Raw genomic sequence first — 19,617 nt, 5'->3', positions numbered from 1 at the left:
AACCAATTGATCGAAATTCGATTCTAATAATAGAAAGTACAAGAATGCTGATTCCTTACCCCCAAAAAATAACATTTTAAGCTATTTTCCTAATGATATTTCAATTGAAGACTTTTTGAACTGTTCGAATAACATTAATACTCAGTCATTGTCTTATGAAAGTTGTGCGTAAACTGAATGCATAACTGCATACATTGAGTTAAGCTGGTAGCATGAACTTAGCACTTGCAACCAAACAGATGTTAAGTACCCAAGATGCCTTTCAATGCTGTGCATGCTGAACCAGTGAGCCTAATTGAATTCCCTGTAACTGGCTGGGTTTGTGAATAGACCTATGAATGAGGCTTTTCGAGAGGCTGGTTATGCTGTAGCTTGGTTTTTTTAGAGCAATTCACGACACTGTGTTACTTGAATGCTTTCCATGCAGCTCAGGTCAGTCTTCGAGACCTCTTGCTTGCCAATCCGCTGCTGTTGAATCTGCTCTTTCCTGTGGGAAAATGGGTGCTGAAATAAAGAGGTAAGGTCTTTGACCACAGGTAGAAGAATTTGCCTGTTCATTTGCATTTAGAAGGAATAAGAAGGTTTGCTTTTCCTCTAAATTATAACATATTTGCAAAATATCCAAATAAATTCCTCCCTTTAACTGGAAATTCTGTTCTTTTTATGAATTATTTAAATTGTTTTGCACTGAAATGATGAAGAAGGCAGAAACCGTTAAGTCAAGGTTCATTGCTTTTATTTTATGAATCCATTTTCCAGCTGCGTCAGCCCACTCCCTGAAAGGTTTGTAGCAAGGTGACCATTTTGGATTGATATACTTTACCATTCAACAACAACAACAAAAAAAATGATTCTTAACTGATAATAAATGTATAATATTGCATTTACCCCCATTGGCTCAGCTTGTAAAGGCATTGCCTGGTGAAACACGGTGTCATTAGATCAGGAGCCTGCAGGGTAAATTCCCAGTCACGTAGAGTTGCTGGTCATGGCTGATGGCCCATAAGGAGCCATGCACTGCTATAGCGCTCCCACAGGCTGAAGAGCAAAAGTCAGCTGGGGTTGGTTAGTCAGCTCATGCATAATGGGTAGCATTATTGGTATCAGAATGTTAGCTTGAATTGTAAGACAAATAAGAAGGGAGCTACTGTAAAAGTATTTTCTCTCTTTGACTTGGATATTGGGCCAGCTGCATAGTTGGCTTGAACTTCATGATGTAAAATTCAGTTTTACAGTTTTAATCTGCCAGAATCATTGGCTATTACAACTAAAGGTTGAAACAGCTAAAGAATGTTTTGATACAAAAAAAAGTGTCACTGATCCACCAGGACAGTGCTAAATTCCTTTCCAATTCAGGATTGTTTAAATATTAGTTTTAACCTGTAAATGTTGCCTTGTATCGGACTACATAATCTGAGGTATGATCTCCCTTTGTAGCTTTACCAAGAATATGTTAGCTTTGAAGGTCCGTGTAAAAATGAACCTGTGCTCGTTTTACTTTTTAACACAGTTGTAAAATGAATTTCAAATGGATGCTCTGGCCATTTTTCTTTTGGTTTTTGTTTAAAATAGTAAATGAGTTATTATGGCTGTGCTGTTAAACCGATTGCATCAGCAGATGGCTGAATAGAACACCCCGTTCTTCTGAAGATGACTAGGAGACTTTCTTTTCTGATTAATGTCATGGACAGTTATGTCTTTCATACTTTTTTCATTATTCCATTGAAACAAGTTCACTAAAACTTCTTGGCAAACAGAAGGATTAGCTTGTTCCGAAATTTCACTGTGAAAACGCCACTGTTGTTGTGGTAGTTAATTTATAACTGTGTTGGACCCCTTTTTTCGGGAGTTCCCGTCACTGGCTGTCAGTTGCCAACTTTACATAGTGTTAGTATCCATAATATGCATCTCTGTATCTAAAATCTACAAGCAAACAGGGGGAGGGCAACCCGTCTCTGCTAGGTACAGTAGGTATGATGTGACCTTATAAATACTTTTGTATGAAATTAGGTTAGTAATATATCCACTATCTTTGGCAAAACATATACATACAAGTGGAGCCCTTTTTTTAAATCTGTATCCTCCAACTGGGAAGGATTAATTGCACAAAGACCCTAATTGTGCTTCATATTTTGACCATTTTGATTGGTTACAGCAAGGTGTGATCTCAACTACAGTAACAGTTCAAGCCAAAGACGAAATGAGCCTCTCCCTCTCGGGGTTTACATGGTCTTAGTTTATTGCACTCGGGAAGAGCAGCTGTTAACCCGACATCATGCAAATGAAGGGGAAAGAATGGAGTTCATATGCAAATTAGCCATGCGTACAGTACTCGTGCTGTTTTCACAGGAAAATGCCAGAAAGGCTGGTTTACACGCACAGAGAACAATACTCGAGAAACTTGCATCATGGAATCCATGGTTGTCATGTGACATTTTGTTCAAATTAAGCTGTACAGCTGTGGCTTGTGCCTTGTGTACCGAGTTTTTGACCCAAACGTGCACGCGCATCATTACTTTACGAGTCAGTAACACTGCATGTCAGCTCCACCAATATCACAAATGTTAGCAGTATTACTGTAGTTCAATTCACCGACAATCCACCAGAGGGAACTGGTTGAACCAAGTGTGGGTTAAAGTGTCTGACCTGTAGCATGGTATCACACCAAATAGCTTTCATTCAAGGGTGTTGTCTGTTTGATCTGGGGCAAGGGGTATGTGCTTAATTAGTAAAGCAATGTTGTCACTGAGGTTATGAACAGATTTGTAAAAAAAAAGTGTTACCTCAGTGTGATGTAATTTATCTGTATGCACTTTTAGCAGAGACTAAACTGGTAACACAAAAAACAAAACCAAAGAAACAGTACAGTATGTGCATTCTGTGCTGACTTGCATCAATAAATTTAGACATTTTATTCCCTGCATTTCTCATCAGAAAAGGCTTTTTTTTTTAATTATACAAACATACATTTGTTACATTGAAAATATACATAGAAACAAATCATCTGATTTTATGTATCAGCACTTTTGTATATTTTTGTCCCTGGTAGGATACCCAGCTTTGTACAAGTAATGTTTTAAATTGTAAAACTGCATTGACTCCACCATCACACAATTTTTATCTTTGTCAATAAAGGGATTAAAATCTGAAAATAATAAAACATATCTTAGTAGAGCAGACAAACCTTTCAACAGAGTGTCTTTACCAGTCATTTATGATTCACTAAGTATGTTCATAATATTTCAATTTTAAATGTGTCAGCTGTAAACAGTGAACACGCTGTATTGAGTTTCTCTAGCAATTCATACATATGATCTGTTTTTGCAATAAGTCTACATTTATATCAGAGCAGGTTACTTTCTTTCAGGCCAGGAAAAGGTGGAGATCCTATGTGAGAATTTATTACTGTGCTCAGCGTGCTAAAAAAGAAAGATAAAAATCTCTTGTGTGAAAGCGTGATTTATATTCATAACACATCTGTGTGAGGCTCAGTCCTGGCCGGCTCACTGGTAGGAATCTGGTGAGCTGGCAGGGAAGCAAAACAAAAAAAAAAAATATAATAATTTGACAGAAAAGAGTCAAAAGAAATATCACACAAAAAAATGTAAACCATTTTATATCTAACCTTGTATTAGGAAGCTCTTTAATTATACAGTAGTACGTACAAATATATTTTACAGTGTAATGTGCAGATTATTGTGGTTTCTAAAAATTGTATATTCAAAGAAAATAAAACAAGTGGGACCTTTTTTTTTTTTTTTAAATACATTCAGTGCATAATGTATGTATTTACATACTGACAAAATTGATATGTAGCGGCGTTGTATGATTTCCTCAGGCTAGTTTTATAATAGGTATTGACTAATAAAAATACTACAGTATCATTCATTTTGTGTCTCACCTGATTTTTATTTATTAAGAAATACGGTTTTGAAAATGTTCTTCAGAAGTACGTTAGAAGTATAGAATCCTGTAACTAACACTCTGTAAGGATACATGCAAAGTGCTTCCTGTGTTTAGCAGCTGTAAAGTCTGATTTTACCAGTCGCTAAAAATGCGGCGTATGTAAAGAATGGTGTTCACCTGGCGTTCTGCACCCGCTATCAGATTTGCACTTTGCAATCATTAATCCATTAAAATGACATTGAAATGCATTCAAATGAAGAAAAGAGCACAGAATTGGGTGGGATACTAAACGGGCGCAATTAATATAATGTGGTGTCAGGATTTTGCCTTGCACTTAGGAAATTGCTGACCCTGCAAAAACTTTACACCTCTTCTTACAAGGTGCAAACCATTGTAGAAACGAGTAACTAAGCGCTGTATAAAAGCACAGACCTGCAGAGACCTGTCATTGGCTTCAGGATGGCTGCTGTGGTATACTTCCTGATGCTGCGACACTTGGCTCTTGTTGAGGAGAGGCAGGAACACGTTCGGAGGAGAAGGGCAAGACAAGAACACCCTGCATATTCAATCCCAGGGTCACTTTGTTTGGGATGCCGGAGGATGTGGTGCTAAAGCGTTATGGTCTCACTCCACAGGTCATCCTAGACCTAATAGCTGAATTGAGGGATGAGCTAGACCCCAGCGTCAATCTAGGGATCGCTATCCCTGCACATGGGAAAGTGCTGTGTTCTCTGCACTACTTAGCCTCTGGTTCCTTTCAGACCACAATTGGAATGTCTGGAGGGATAGCCCAATCCACGTTTTTTAGAGTGCTTGGCAAAGTTCTGGATGTCATGCTAAAACGGGCAGGCCAATACATATAATTTCCTAAGGATACTAGCATAACTGATGTTGGCTGAGGCTTAAAGACTCTCGGCTCCTCCTTGGAAAACTCTGTGCGCCAAGAAGACTTTGCTGCCATTTCTCTGACATTTTTTTTTTTTGGTTTGTATTTTTGTGCTCTACAAATGTCATATAGCGAGTACTGCTCTCTGTACTCCTAACTCTGCAAGAGCGTCCGCTAAATAGACAATGCGCTCATTGAGACCCACATAATCATAATTGCGGATCATTATTTGTGTGTGTTGAGTAATTTACATTGCTCTTAAGCTTACCTAGGGCACAGTGCAAAATAATTGCCTGGCCGCAATGCAATTTGAATTTTGCATTCGCAATTATTTGCACTGCACCTATACTTACATCCCCCCCTTTATGTACTGTAGTTATATAGTACAGTATAAACTGTCATATCCCATTTAATTGGTTCCAGGGCTCCATCGGATATGTCAAAATATTGTATCTCCGAAAGAGTCGTTGTATTACATTGTATTAATGTCGGGGCATTTTAAATTTACAATGTCAGGTACATCTTGTATCTAAAATACCAAAGTACAGTGCTGCACGTATGCTGTACAAAGAAAATCAGTGAAAATGATTGCAAGTTATTGTAAAACAAAGCACTGTAATGCAGAATTTGTCCATTCCAAAAGCAGCATTCCAAAAACAGTTCTGGCCATGCTTTCTCAGTCTATGACAAAATAATCCAACAGTTTGTTTTTTTTTTGTTTTTTTTTGCATCGAGCATTTTAACCCAAGACAGAAGCAACAATAAGAAAGCACTCACACAAACCCAAACTGACTGAAGATCGGCAAAAAAAATCTTGTTTAAACTTAACGGTACAGTTTTCTTTTATTTAACATGGTTAAACTGGGCAGTTACGTGACGTGACAGCATGTAGAAAGTGAAATTGAATTCCCATGTACATTGATCAGTTTCTATCAGTACTGTTCAGTTGATAGCAGAATGTGTGAATGCCAGAGGTCCATTGGTAAATAGAGGGTATCATATCTTAAAGGATCCGATTTGACAGATTCTGCTGGAGTTTTTTTTTTGTTGTTGTTTATTGTTTAATACGTCTAGCTGTTGGGTTTAAGGAAGACATTGATTATCTTTGATAGTCTTAACTGCTTCAGACTTAAGACTGTTTCGGTATTTCTGATTTTTGGTGTTTTCCGGCGACTTTTCTACTCTCCTTTAAAAATTCAGTTGATACATGTTAAGCCTTTCGTGTATCATGGTCACAACTGAGAAACGTGTTATTAGTAAAATTGATTTAATTTACAGGACTTTCCTGTGAAACAACTAAATTGTCTTTTAAATCTTAAGTCTTACTTTTTAATTTCAAAGCAGAAGCGACTCCTCTTTATTAATGTAAATATGCAGTGCAGAACAATTGTAATAAAGTGTGTAAGCTATAAAATACTCATTATAGCTTTATTGTACATTCTGCTTGTTAATCAAAAATGAAGGCTTGGCCAATTTAAAAGCCAATGTAGTTGTTTCACAGAAAAAACAAACAAAAAAAAAACACTAAATTAAATCAATTTTACTATTAACACATTTCTCAGTTGTGATTGAGATACATGAATGACTTAACAGGTATCAACTGAATTCTTAAAGGAGAGGAGAAAAGCCAGGGCAAAGCACTGAAGCCCTAATTATAACCCTATTTGCCTACAATAACTTTTATCTCAAAGCTGGTTTCTGATATTGGTTGACAGAGCTGGCAAAACAGTGTGTAAAAGCAGGTGCAGGGAGGACATCCACAGTTCATTGGCCCAAAACATCTGTTAAACGCTGGAATGTAAGAGGGTTGGAATCCACTTAGTGACAACTGAACAATTAAGGACAATAATGCATTCTCGCACATTAATGATCAACACAATGGTGACACATTGGAAGGAAATGAGCCATTGTGAACACAAGGCCAACTTGTGAGTCATGGTATCAATGAAGGGGCATTTGAAGTTACTCTGTTGCTTTGATAAAGAGGTTGACATACATATTTTCCCACATTCTGTCTGAAATGCTTTGTTTTACCTTCTACAATATATGACTGAATTAGAATTGTCCCTCTTCCCACGACAGATTATCACAGTGTACCTTAGTGGTTAAGGTCATTTATGTCTGCAGTCTTTCCATTGATTAGTCTGTACATTTTATAAGAGAAATTGTAAAGGCTGTACAGTTATTGTCAGCCTTGTCTTGTTTTTCTTTGCATGTTTTTAAATCTCTGCAGTAAAAATGCTGTAGCTGCAGATTGGACATATTTCTGAAAGAAAAGTTGGAGCCAACACTTTATAATATAGGGTTATAAAATAACTGGGCTCAGAGAGGTATGGTGCTTTACAGCGTAGAAAAACAGATGGACATTTTTAACACCTTGAAACATCTGTGCCTCAGAGGAACAATCTCCTCTTTCAAGACATTAGACACAGACAGCAATGGGACATAAAGTAAAGTATGGCCTTTGCAAAGCCATTAAAGTTCAGTATCCGTATACAGTTTAAATGGATGCTTTACACCTTCTAATATTCTAAATATTTAATTTCTTATCTGATTAATACCCTTTTATGTGTCTTTGTATTTCTCTATTGCCATTTGTGCCTCACTCATTATCAAGGTCAACAGAAGACACGCAATTGGATTGTGGAATCCTCAAAAACTATCAACCTTCCACAATGTTGACATTATTTATAATAATGCAATATTAAACAATATAAATATATCCCTACTGTTTTAAGAGACAATGATTTGAAAGGCTATGTTTGCTGTGCTCCAGATGTGCTGGCTAGTGGACACCCCATGATGACGTGATTGGTCCTCCAAACGTAATCCACTGTAATCTATCATTTTAGCAAATACATTTCATATCTTATTCTTACAGTACTAGAGTAAATCACACAAGTTTCCTGTACTAAATGTATTGTAAATATTGAATATGTCCTCATTTGTGTCAAGGATATGAGTTCTCCTGTAGAACACGTATGGTGAAAGATGTCTTTTTAACGCACAATCACAGTATCTTGTATTTGGGATTTGTAATTCCCATCTGAAAAGTAATTTTTATCACATTGTAGATCAAGATGGTGCAGCCATATTTGTATTTCTATCCCATGTACCCATGTCATGCAGTGAGTTAAGAGAGGTCAAAGGCTACAGTAGCCCTGGAAACAAGTGCAATAGCAACAGCCTCTTTGTCCTTCATAACTGCTCTCCATCATTGAACACATCCTGTGAATTCACTATAAGTACTGTACTATTCAAATTATTGTTAGCATTTGTATTATTTCAAACATGACTATAGGTATAAAAGTGTTCCCCATCTTCACACAGTTTGTCAAGATACAGTTTAACAAGGTACAGATGGAACTGGAGAGGTGACTCAACTTGGTTTCCTCACAAGACATGCAAAGACATTTGGATGAAGACATTCTTGCATTGTACGACATAAAAAGCGAAACAACCCAGATGAAAACTACACACATTGGTATACATTTTCTGAACCTGTAGCCGTATTTATAGTAATAATAATAAATAATAATAATAATAATTTGAATAGCACAGAATTCATAGGAGGTCGTCAGTGTTGGAGAGCAGTAAAGAAGGACAAAGAGGCTGTTGCTAGTCTCTGTTTTTATTAATGACCAATACATGTCATTCAACTTTACCATCCAGAATTATTTATCTACCCCTTGCAATATACAGTTTGATGAGATTACTGGCAGTGAGAGTAGAACAAAAACAGAGAAACACAATGAAATAACTGCCAAGTTTTTATTACACCAGGCTCACGGCTAATCTGCCCATGTCCAGGGTCTCTCTTCTGAATTGTAAATTATCGTGGAAGAAATTGAATTGCTGACAAAACAACTTCAAAATTGGCAGGTTGACAGAATATCTGGGACGTCTTGGAGCGCTGCCTGAGGGCTAGAGTCAACAGACCACAATCTATTACTGAACTGGCACTCACTGGGATGGAGGAATCCAAATGTTAACCATAGTAAAAGCATAGCATAATTGAATACAGCATAGTAAAAGCAAGGTAAAGCATTGCAAAGAACAATAATGTATGTTAAAGTATATTAATAAACTAAACTATGGAAAATGCAGAGTATCACCATGGGAAAAAGATGGTAAAACTTAAAAAATACCATGCTAAACTTTTCTAAGGGAATGGTGCTATATTACAGATGATTAGAAGTTGAATAAACAGTTGTGAATTTATGACCTTGTATATGTCCTTACTGTCCCAATACGGTAATATAGTGTATATCATATCAATTTAAATAGATTTCTAACACAAGATGTAGTCCATATTAGAGGATGACAGATAATTAAAAAAAAAAAAAAAAAAAAAAAAAAAAAAAAAACATTAGAAAGATATTCTGACAACCTGTCATTTTTGAAGTTGTTTTGTCAGCATTTCAATTTCTTCCAGGATAATTTACTATTCAGAGAGTAGACATGGGCAGACTAGCGGTGAGCCTGGTGTAATTCAGCACAGAGAATCCACAATGTGGATCCACAATGTAGTCTCGTGCCGTAGATAGGAAGTGGCTCACTGGGCCACCTTCCCCCAAAAGACAAAGCCGCCAAACCAAGCTGAAAAAGAAAAAGATGAATGGTTAATGCAACAACTGCAGTGGCACCCTGCCACCTACCCCCAAAAATAGGAAATGGATGAATGAAAAGTAAGCCGCTGAAACACGGGCCCGCCCCCCGTGCATGAAATGCACTGAGGGAGAACCCGGCCTCTCTGGCCTGCCACGCACCCTGCAGAAACTAAATACGAACCGCTCGGGACTCGGGTAAGGAAAAAAACCCTACTCGCTGGTAGGAGGAAACCTTAGGGAATCCATGGCTGAAGGTAGCCCTTCCTCCAGGCTCTAAAGATGTCCGTCTGCCTGTTTGACCTTGCTGCGCGTGACTGAGAGGCCAAACAAAAAGAAGCGACATGAATGCAAGCAGAGTTATTTATGGCACTTGGATATGACGTGTTGATTAGTGGGCGGATTCTCCTTCCAGAAATACAACCAAGTTTTTCCATCAAAACATGGCAGTCATTTCAGCATGTGTTTCTCTGTTTTTGTTCTTCTCTAACTGCCAGTAATCCTGTCATACTGTGTATTGCAAGGGGTGGAGAAATACGTTTGGATGATAAAGTAAAATTACATTTATTGATAATTTAATAAAATCAGCAGCATACATTAAGTAATACAGCATCACAGGAACTAGGGTGATATATGCTTGTAAACATGCTGGTTTACCTTGGCTGGTAAACAAGTTGGCACATGCCCAGAATAGACCATCTTAAATTTGAAAAGCACTTTTACTTTAAATGTAGATATAGTAGCGAGGTTAATAACAGTTTCCATTCATTAAAGCTGTTTGTGATTGTGATTGTACTTCCTGGCATTGCCTAAATGAGGAAAACCTGAACAACTGACGTCATGTTTACCATAAACATTTCCGTTTAACTTTTAAATATATATTTTTGGGGGAGTGAATCACTTATCTGATGTCAGTGATTAACAGGAAAAGCTTTGGCTCAACAATACACATGCAGCTTGGAAATGTACTCCAAGTAAAACATTTCTTTGGAATTTCAGCATAGGTTGATGTCATTGTCAGACCTTTTATAAACTTGCATGAAAGAAAAAGAAAAACGTTTACAGTAGCACAGGTGACCGAATTGAGTAGGGAACTGGTTAAACATGAGCTGGTTACTCATGTTTTTTATTCATTTCATTTTTCAGTGTTTATTTTTAGCAATTTTATCTAAATAGTTTTTTTTTTCTTTTCCCCGGGGCTTTTGCTTTTTATATAATGTATGAAATTATTGTTTTCGGTTACTTTCCAAAATGCTTGGGTGTTTTTTTTCTGTCAAAATATGTACAGTAGTAACTCAACAGTACTTGCACACTTAACTTGTGCTTTCTTTCCTTTGCTGTCTTCCACAACTAAATCTTTATGGTCACGGGCACATTCTTCTAGGGTTTTTTTGTGTAGAAGTTTTTTTACATTTCGCCACAATTTGCAGTTATATATTTGAACTGTAATACAGCTTTAAATCCCGTGAACAAGCCTCCATTCCTAATTGGAATCTCGTTTTAAATCTCGCAAGCAGAGTCTCGTATAGAAAAATAGAAATGTGCTGCCACTCAGTAAGGGGTGTTTTATTGTTTTTTTGTTTTTTTTTACCAGTTAAAACCGAAAATCAGAAGCCCTGGTTATACAGAGCAACTGGGTATGGGGGGGAAATATCAGAGTTATCTTTTCTTGTTATTTAGATTTACTTTGTATTTTATATTTTATGACCTAATTCTTAAAGCTATTTTGAGGCCACTGGAGTCACCAGCATGTTACAAGTATATTTGAAACAGAAAGTGGTACACTGAATCTGGACAAAAGAACTGTTATACCTAGTTGATGTTTAAGGTGTTATAATGATATTCAATAGAACTAAACTGAGACAGTTATTAAATTAGGTAAATGTTTCAAATACTAGATTAACACTCACAATCACAATTAGAACTAAAAAAAAAGTGAACTTATTTCCTCTTTCTCCATAACTTTAAACATTAAATCATAAATGTGGTACTTTTTACGCAAATGTCTTTATCCGTGTTATGAAGAAGTGTTTGTGAAAGGAGATGAGGACCCAAATTCAATTGCACAAATTAAACATCTGTCATTGTAACCATATAGGCATAGTGGAAATACATTATGTGATGCTGTAACAGGAGTCTTGCTACCTGTGATGTAAGGAGTACTTGCAAATGAATTCTCTGGATACCGTGCATGCGTGTTCGCTGCTGGATTGGCAGGAGATGGAGACAGAAGGTTGGGATTGACACTCCCTGCAGATGTGCAGGTTTATTTACAGACACAGAGAGGAAACCCACATGACGCTACCAACAATGGCAGCTCATGTGGGACATACGGCCCGACGTACAAAAACCAAAACAAGCACTGTACAAAAACTATCAAAGTAAAGTTGCCATGAAAAACGGCGTGTGCTACTCCCAGTGTTGCCAGATCAGAGGTTTTATGTTTCTGCTCAGGGCAATCTGGAGGTAAGGAATGGTCAGAGGTTTTTTTTAAAGGTACATTTTTAATTTTAGAGGATTTTCAAAAGGTTTTTTTTTCTGTCTGAAAACATTTTGTTCCCTAATAATTTTTCATAATGTGCAAGTCCTTCCTTCACTAAGATGGCAGGTGCCAGTTGGTAGCTGCGACCACTGATTTTATATAGAATTTCTCCAGGTGTTAGATTTGACTGCCACATTGTAAGATCACTTCATGTGCAGCAAGTATTGGGGCTGCTAGGCACACATAGTCTGTGCTGCATAGAATTTGAGTGAGAGCCACAGGTGGGGGCCTAATACGTGTTGCAGAGGAAATTAATTTAGTTGTAAGAGCAGTTTTTAAGTGTTGTGTCAGAGAGTGAATATATATTCTGGAAAATTAAGAAAAAACTACATTTACAGATTTTTTTGTTAGAATGTTGCCATGGTGTGCCAATATATTATTACTGTAGGTTTAAAGTTTAAGAATTATACAAGTACAGTGCATTCCAATGAATTGCATACATGATACTTGCATATATCCCTGTTAACTTTTAAAAAAAGTGAAGCACATTTCCTATGAAAATGCACATGCAGTAGATTCCTGTGAAATGCGTCTCACGTGTGCCTCACAGTTTTATGCTTTTAACCAGAATAAGGTACATACATTTTCAAAAGAAATGTACTTCAGAATTGTATGCGATTATCAGATAAACAATTAAATATATTACACATCACTACAGCTGCCTTCAGTGTTTTTATAAAGTACCACCAACTCACATACACCTGGTTCATTGAAAAGGTTTGGAGTTTAAGATTATCGCTTTGCTGTTTCTTTGGTACAGCAACAGCTGTTTGCATTTAACAAGTCTTGAAATGTACTGAAGGAATTTCTAGATTGCGTAAATACTAAAGTGTTTTACTGCATGTCGGTGGCAGGGAAGGCTAGCCTTATGAGTTTTTCATGACTTGTAATTTAGTCCTACAGCCCCAAGGTGTCACTATAGCCTCCACAGTAAGCCATGTAATGAGCAATCATTAAACAATCGTGTCATTATGTTACTTTAACCATTTTAGCAGATTAATAAACAGAACCCTGTAGATGGCTACTGACAACCCTTACATCCCTGTGAATATGTAGAAGAGGATTTTAAAAGGGCATTTTTTTTTTCTCAATATTATTTGAGAACTCATTAAAATACATTATTTATAGGGTTTAATTTACCAGTACACTTTTACACAAATCATTTGGTAAAAAATAAATGACATTTTCTTGATGTCTGGATCTCACTGGGCACAAATATATATTTTGTCAACAGAAGAGAAGATATGTTTTTTTTTTTTTAAATAGATTTCCCTCTTCTGGCACTGATCGATGAACAGTATAGATATTATAACTATTTATTGGAATCTGGAAACCTTTTATGCTGGAAACCTGTCTTGTTTGGTTTATTAATGGTGCTAGGGGTTTTTTTTTATTATTATTATTTCTGCCTCGGCAACCAATTGTGATGTAATTTGGATTAACAAGTTTTATTAAGAGAATAACAACCTGGAAGGAATTGTCTTTCTGCCTGTCTGCATTGCACAATTACATGCAGATCAGTGATTTACATTGTGTTACTTCACAGCCATGGTGGGAGATGTATATTACTTGGTGACTTGTTAATTCTCACATACTCTTTATTCAGATAAGCATAAGGAATCTGTATATATATATATATATATATATATATATATATATATATATATATATATATATATATATAAAAATTTATTTTTATTTATTTATTTATTTATTTATTTATTTAGCAGATGCTTTTATCCAAAGCAACTTACAGAAATTAAACAAAATATAAAAATATAAAAACATTTTTTTAAAGAGAGAGCAGACATATAAAAGCAAATGAAGAATTAGAAACATTTAAAATCCACATTTAAGTAATACAATAAAATAACACAACGTAATACAGCACCACCCCAGAAGAGCCCAGAACAGCCCGTGTCCTTTCCCGATGCTCTTACACGATTGCCACGCATGCTGCCGCTCACACCAGCAGGGAAGATGAATCCACAGCAATCCTTAATCGGAGGCAGCAGGAACAGGTGTGTGATGGACGCAAGTGAAAACAACAAAGGTCAACCCCCTAGGTTTAAACGTACACATGCCTAACATTTCATTTAGTCTACACTGCTTTATTTTATAGGACATGCCCAGCAGTCTATGGGAAAGCCAAGTGTGTGCGTCAGAATTTTTCAAAGAATGTCAAGCAATAAAAGCCTCTGAGGCCAACAGGTTGTAAATGAACATCTGTCAACGTGACCCACTTTCCAACAGTGCATGTGGAACGAACACTGTGCTGTTTGTTGTTCAAAGAAAATAAGTGTTGGAACTTTAAAATAATGTACTGATTTCTTACAGGTACTTATTATTTGTTTCACTGTTGCTACTGTGTACTGTATGTGAGTTTATTTGTGTTATAAAGATACCCCCTACAGCACAGGTTTCTATGGGTGAGCTGCAACTTCATAGCTTTTCTGCTGTTTGTGAAAGTGTCTAATATGGCATGTCCTCTTTCAAATGATAAACTTAACCCAGCCTAAGGTGTTGTATTGGCCTTACAACATGATTTATTTGAATATATATATATATATATATATATATATATATATATATATATATATATATATATATATATACAGTACTGTGCAAAAGTTTTAGGCAGGTGTGAAAAAATGCTGTAAAGTAAGAATGCTTTCAAAAATAGACATGTTAATAGATTATATTTATCAATTAACTAAATGCAAAGTGAGTGAACAGAAGAAAAATCTAAATCAAATCCATATTTGGTGTGACCACCCTTTGCCTTCAAAACAGCATCAATTCTTCTAGGTACACTTGCACAAAGTCAGGGATTTTGTAGGCATATAGTCAGGTGTATGATTAAACAATTATACCAAACAGGTGCTAATGATCATCAATTCAATATGTAGGTTGAAACACAATCATTAACTGAAACAGAAACAGCTGTGTAGGAGGAATAAAACTGGGTGAGGAACAGCCAAACTCAGCTAACAAGGTGAGGTTGCTGAAGACAGTTTACTGTCAAAAGTCATACACCATGGCAAGACTGAGCACAGCAACAAGACACAAGGTATTTATACTGCATCAGCAAGGTCTCTCCCAGGCAGAAATTTCAAGGCAGACAGGGGTTTCCAGATGTGCCGTCCAAGCTCTTTTGAAGAAGCACAAAGAAACAGGCAATGTTGAGGACCGTAGACACAGTGGTCGGCCAAGGAAACTTACTGCAGCAGATGAAAGACACATCATGCTTACTTCCCTTCACAATCGGAAGATGTCCAGCAGTGCCATCAGCTCAGAATTGGCAGAAAACAGTGGGACCCTGGTACACCCATCTACTGTCTGGAGAAGTCTGGTCAGAAGTGGCCTTCATGGAAGACTTGCGGCCAAAAAGCCATACCTCCGACGTGGAAACAAGGCCAAGCGACTCAACTATGCACGAAAACACAGGAACTGGGGTGCAGAAAAATGGCAGCAGGTGCTCTGGACTGATGAGTCAAAATTTGAAATATTTGGCTGTAGCAGAAGGCAGTTTGTTCGCCAAAGGGCTGGAGAGCGGTACACGAATGAGTGTCTGCAGGCAACAGTGAAGCATGGTGGAGGTTCCTTGCAAGTTTGGGGCTGCATTTCTACAAATGGAGTTGGGGATTTGGTCAGAATTAATGGTCTCCTCAATGCTGAGAAGTACAGGCAGATACTTATCCATCATGCAATACCATCAGGGAGGCATCTGATTGGCCCCAAATTTATTCTGCAGCATGACAACGACCCCAAACATACAGCGAAAGTCATTAAGAACTATCTTCAGCGTAAAGAAGAACAAGGAGTCCTGGAAGTGATGGTATATCCCCCACAGAGCCCTGATCTCAACATCATCGCGTCTGTCTGGGATTACATGAAGAGAGATAAGCAACTGAGGCTGCCTAAATCCACATAAGAACTGTGGTTGGTTCTCCAAGATGTTTGGGCCAACCTACCTGCCGAGTTCCTTCAAAAACTGTGTGCAAGTGTACCTAGAAGAATTGATGCTGTTCTGAAGGCAAAGGGTGGTCACACCAAATATTGATTTGATGTAGATTTTTCTTCTGTTCACTCACTTTGCATTTTGTTAATTGATAAATATAAACTATTAACATGTCTATTTTTAAAAGCATTCTTACTTTACAGCATTTTCTCACACCTGCCTAAAACTTTTGCACAGTACTGTGTATATATATATATATATATATATATATATATATATATATATATATATATATATATATATATATATATATATATATATATTTATAAATTAAAAAATAGCTTTTTAAAAGAGACGATTAGCACAAACCCAGTGCACTAGTTTCAGGGCGATGGAATTAAGATCACTATTTAAAATAGATCTAGTGTGTGAGATATCTGACCTTTAAGTGGCATTCCTTATGTTTCCTTATGTTTCCTATACTGCTTTAAAATGATCTTTGCAATGTCCACAATAAACAATACAGAACAGCATTTTTCAGTTGAGTCTGTTTTAGTATAAATATTTTGGAACTGCAGGGCCCCAAAAAGAATAATACTGAGGATGTAACAGAGCCACCATTCCAGGCATTCCCTGATGCTGAAATATCCACAGTAAAGGTTGGAAGTACTTTTTTGGGGAGTGCCGTTATTTTTTGTTGTTGCTTGGCTTGTTGTTAACCCAAAAATACATTTTTTGTTTACTAAATAGGGATGTAATGACTAATCTCACGATATGATACGTGTCACGATATGAATTGCGATGCGTGTGATTATCCTGATTGGCTAATTGTATGATGCATAACAAGAAGGTCATTTAATGATGGACCATTTTGTTAAAAGACATTTAATGAGAAAATTTGGTGATCTACAATGAGCGATACATAATTCTGTTGCGATAAGATATATCATGTAAAAAAAGTATTGTGATTCATCGATGCACAATTAATCCTTATGCCCCTATTACTAACCATTGCAGCCTAAAAGATCAAGAGTTGCTGCAATTACTTTTTTCATACAAGAAAACCCTTTTCATCTCCATTATTTATACAGTATAGTCAGCAGGTGCCCGTGGTGCCAGCAATTGTTGACTATGTGATGTGCCCCATTTAACAGTAATTAGAATGCAGCTATTACAATGCTGAAATGATAATGCATTACAGGACTGTATTCATTATGTAGACGATGGGGGGTACAGTCAAGACGTCTAATGCAGAACTCATTATGTGTGATGTATTAGTTGTCTGCTCTAGAACGCAAAGAAAGGAATGCAGCAGAGGTCATGGATTGCCCAGAGTCCTGATACCTGATAAAAACATGTCTAGAGGATAAGTGTGGGGATGCATGCAAGTCACAACTTCCAGTTTCATCAGATTGACAATATACAATACTGCCAGAAGCAATCCATTACAGTACTGTATTGTGGAAAAAAAATATTTTATTTGATTGTTTTCAGATTCTAAAAAAATGGTATGGCTTGTAGAGATGACATCATTGGTAGAATTCCACTGGAGATGAAACGTGTTGCCTTTGCCAGTGTATGGAGTTTTTAGAAGTGGAGCTGGTCCATGCATTTCCCACTAGTGTGCGATGTTAACTTTGCTATTCATAAACTGAAGTCTGTGTGGTTGAGGTGTGGTGCTTGAGTCTAGCTCCTGGGTAGCACACAGTGAATTTTAGAGATTTTTTAGCAGCTTCAGGGAAACCCTGCTCTTTTGATGTGGGATATGAAAGATGTTATTTATGTGATGCTGTGGTTAACAAGAATACCAGGCTGATGATTCAGAGACGAGATTTTCATTATGGTTTCAGAAAATCTATTGGTTAACGTGACATCAAACTGGATCTTGTTCATTTACATCATATCACCCCTTATGGAAGTTTAACAGGGTGCATTTGCATGGTAATTGAGCAGTTTCCCCATACTTTCCCTGTGGTTATACCATGGTTTGCATGGTTTTATTAATATTGGTTTCTGGGTTTTTCAATACTCACCTATACTCACCTATGCTTACCCATGTTTTATCATGCTTTCACTATGCTTTATTAAACTTTTCTATGCTTTATCTATGGTAGTACAGCTCTTTCCATTACAAGTCATTGAGGTTAGATGTACTGATTGTAATCAAGTTCTAACATAGTTGTTAGTAATGAAGTTGATATGTACAGATGCTGCTGTACTTCTTCTGAAACCTGTTACCGTGTGCGTTTTATTTCTATGATGGATTCTGAGTAGAGTCTAGTTGTGTAAGACATTACTGTCTATAAGGCATTTTGTTGAAGGCTGTATGTTTTTTGTTTCTTTATCAGAGCCTGAACTTGATGTTACCGCATCGCTTGATCACATCTCAGAACAGCTGAATGAGACCCTCAGGAGGCGCAGACATGCAGGGGATGATGACTACAACATTGAGGTCCTCTTGGGGGTCGATGACTCTGTTGTGCGATTCCATGGAAAGGAACATGTTCAGAACTACCTCCTCACACTTATGAACATAGTGAGTAGCAGTTTAACTTTGTAAACATATTGGACCACATTCACACAGCATGTCAAGTTTGTACCATTGAGAGAGAGAAAAAAAATGATAACAGTACAGAACTAGCAAATTAAAAAAATGAAATATAGTGAATATATTCAACTTTAGACAACAGGTGTGTAATTTGTTTCTTTTTGACAATCCTGGATAGTTTAAAATGACTTTTCTGAATGTTGGATAAACTGGCAAATACAGCAAGTCATTTACACTTTTGAGATGTGTTTTCCCTGTCCATGTATTTAAAGTTTTACTTTCCAAACATTATCATCAAATGCAATGATTGTATCCCTTCAATCACTTCAGAGACTAGGGGCCCAATTTTAATAAACGCTACAAAAACAGATGTGCTAACTCAACAGCGCTTGCCTTGTATCCTCTGCCATATCCCAAACGCTGGACCATGGCACGATTGGTTTAGCGCTGGCCAATCCTTGATAAGTGGGAGGCAAAAAAGATTAGCCAATCAGGAGAAATGTCTTACTGTACATGTAGAAACATGTGACCCGTATTCAAAACTGCTCATGTGAGCATCATAATGAGGCCACGCCCCAAATTTTTATGCTGACATGAGGTGTTAGTGCTGGCGTAAAAAAAATAAAAACATGGCAGCAAAATCACTTCCCAGCGCAAAGTCCGACTGCTCCCACCGAGTGCCCTTTAATAAGCCACTAACAGCCTCTGCCTTAGCGTTAGTGATTAACATTGGGCCCTAGAAGATTTAATATAGTGTATATTAGAAGAAATATATAAATATACTATATGCAAAGATATACATGTGAACCCTGCAGACTGAATTCTTTCTCCTTTCTTCCTCTTTTCTCCAAGACCTTATTTTTTTATCTTGTATCTGCCTGTGTTTCCCTTTGCTGACAAGGGATATCAGCGACTGACAGCCGCAGTTCAAATTTTCATGGAGATGATATGTACATGAGCCAATTGCTGCACTGTGGCTGTGCACATTTCAAGGAACAGGGGTTACATTTGTGATAGTGATAAAAATGTTTATTGTAATATATTTCCTTCCATTTAAATAGGATGAAAAATTAGGTGAAAACAATTAACATAGCTATCTAAGACAGAATTTGACAGCTGTAAATCAGTATGGTTGACACCTGGAAATGTGTTTTGACCAAAGTGGGG

At 37.0% G+C, this 19,617-nt stretch overlaps 1 protein-coding gene across 4 annotated transcripts in view; it reads left to right on the top strand.

The window, feature by feature from the left end:
• The window catches only part of LOC117403920 (A disintegrin and metalloproteinase with thrombospondin motifs 3-like), a 92,911-nt gene that overhangs the window by 27,558 nt on the left and 45,736 nt on the right, over window positions 1-19,617 (top strand). For all 4 annotated transcript variants that reach the window (XM_034902502.2, XM_034902497.2, XM_034902491.2 and 1 more), the window contains exon 5: window positions 18,251-18,438. In XM_034902502.2, coding sequence (XP_034758393.1) covers window positions 18,251-18,438 — 188 coding nt within the window. The remainder of the gene's footprint in view (window positions 1-18,250; window positions 18,439-19,617) is intronic.

This window comes from Acipenser ruthenus, chromosome 2, assembly GCF_902713425.1.
Source record: "Acipenser ruthenus chromosome 2, fAciRut3.2 maternal haplotype, whole genome shotgun sequence".
Lineage (NCBI taxonomy): Eukaryota > Metazoa > Chordata > Actinopteri > Acipenseriformes > Acipenseridae > Acipenser > Acipenser ruthenus.
Note: the sequence above shows the minus strand (reverse complement) of the source record. Positions and strands in the feature narration are given on the sequence as shown.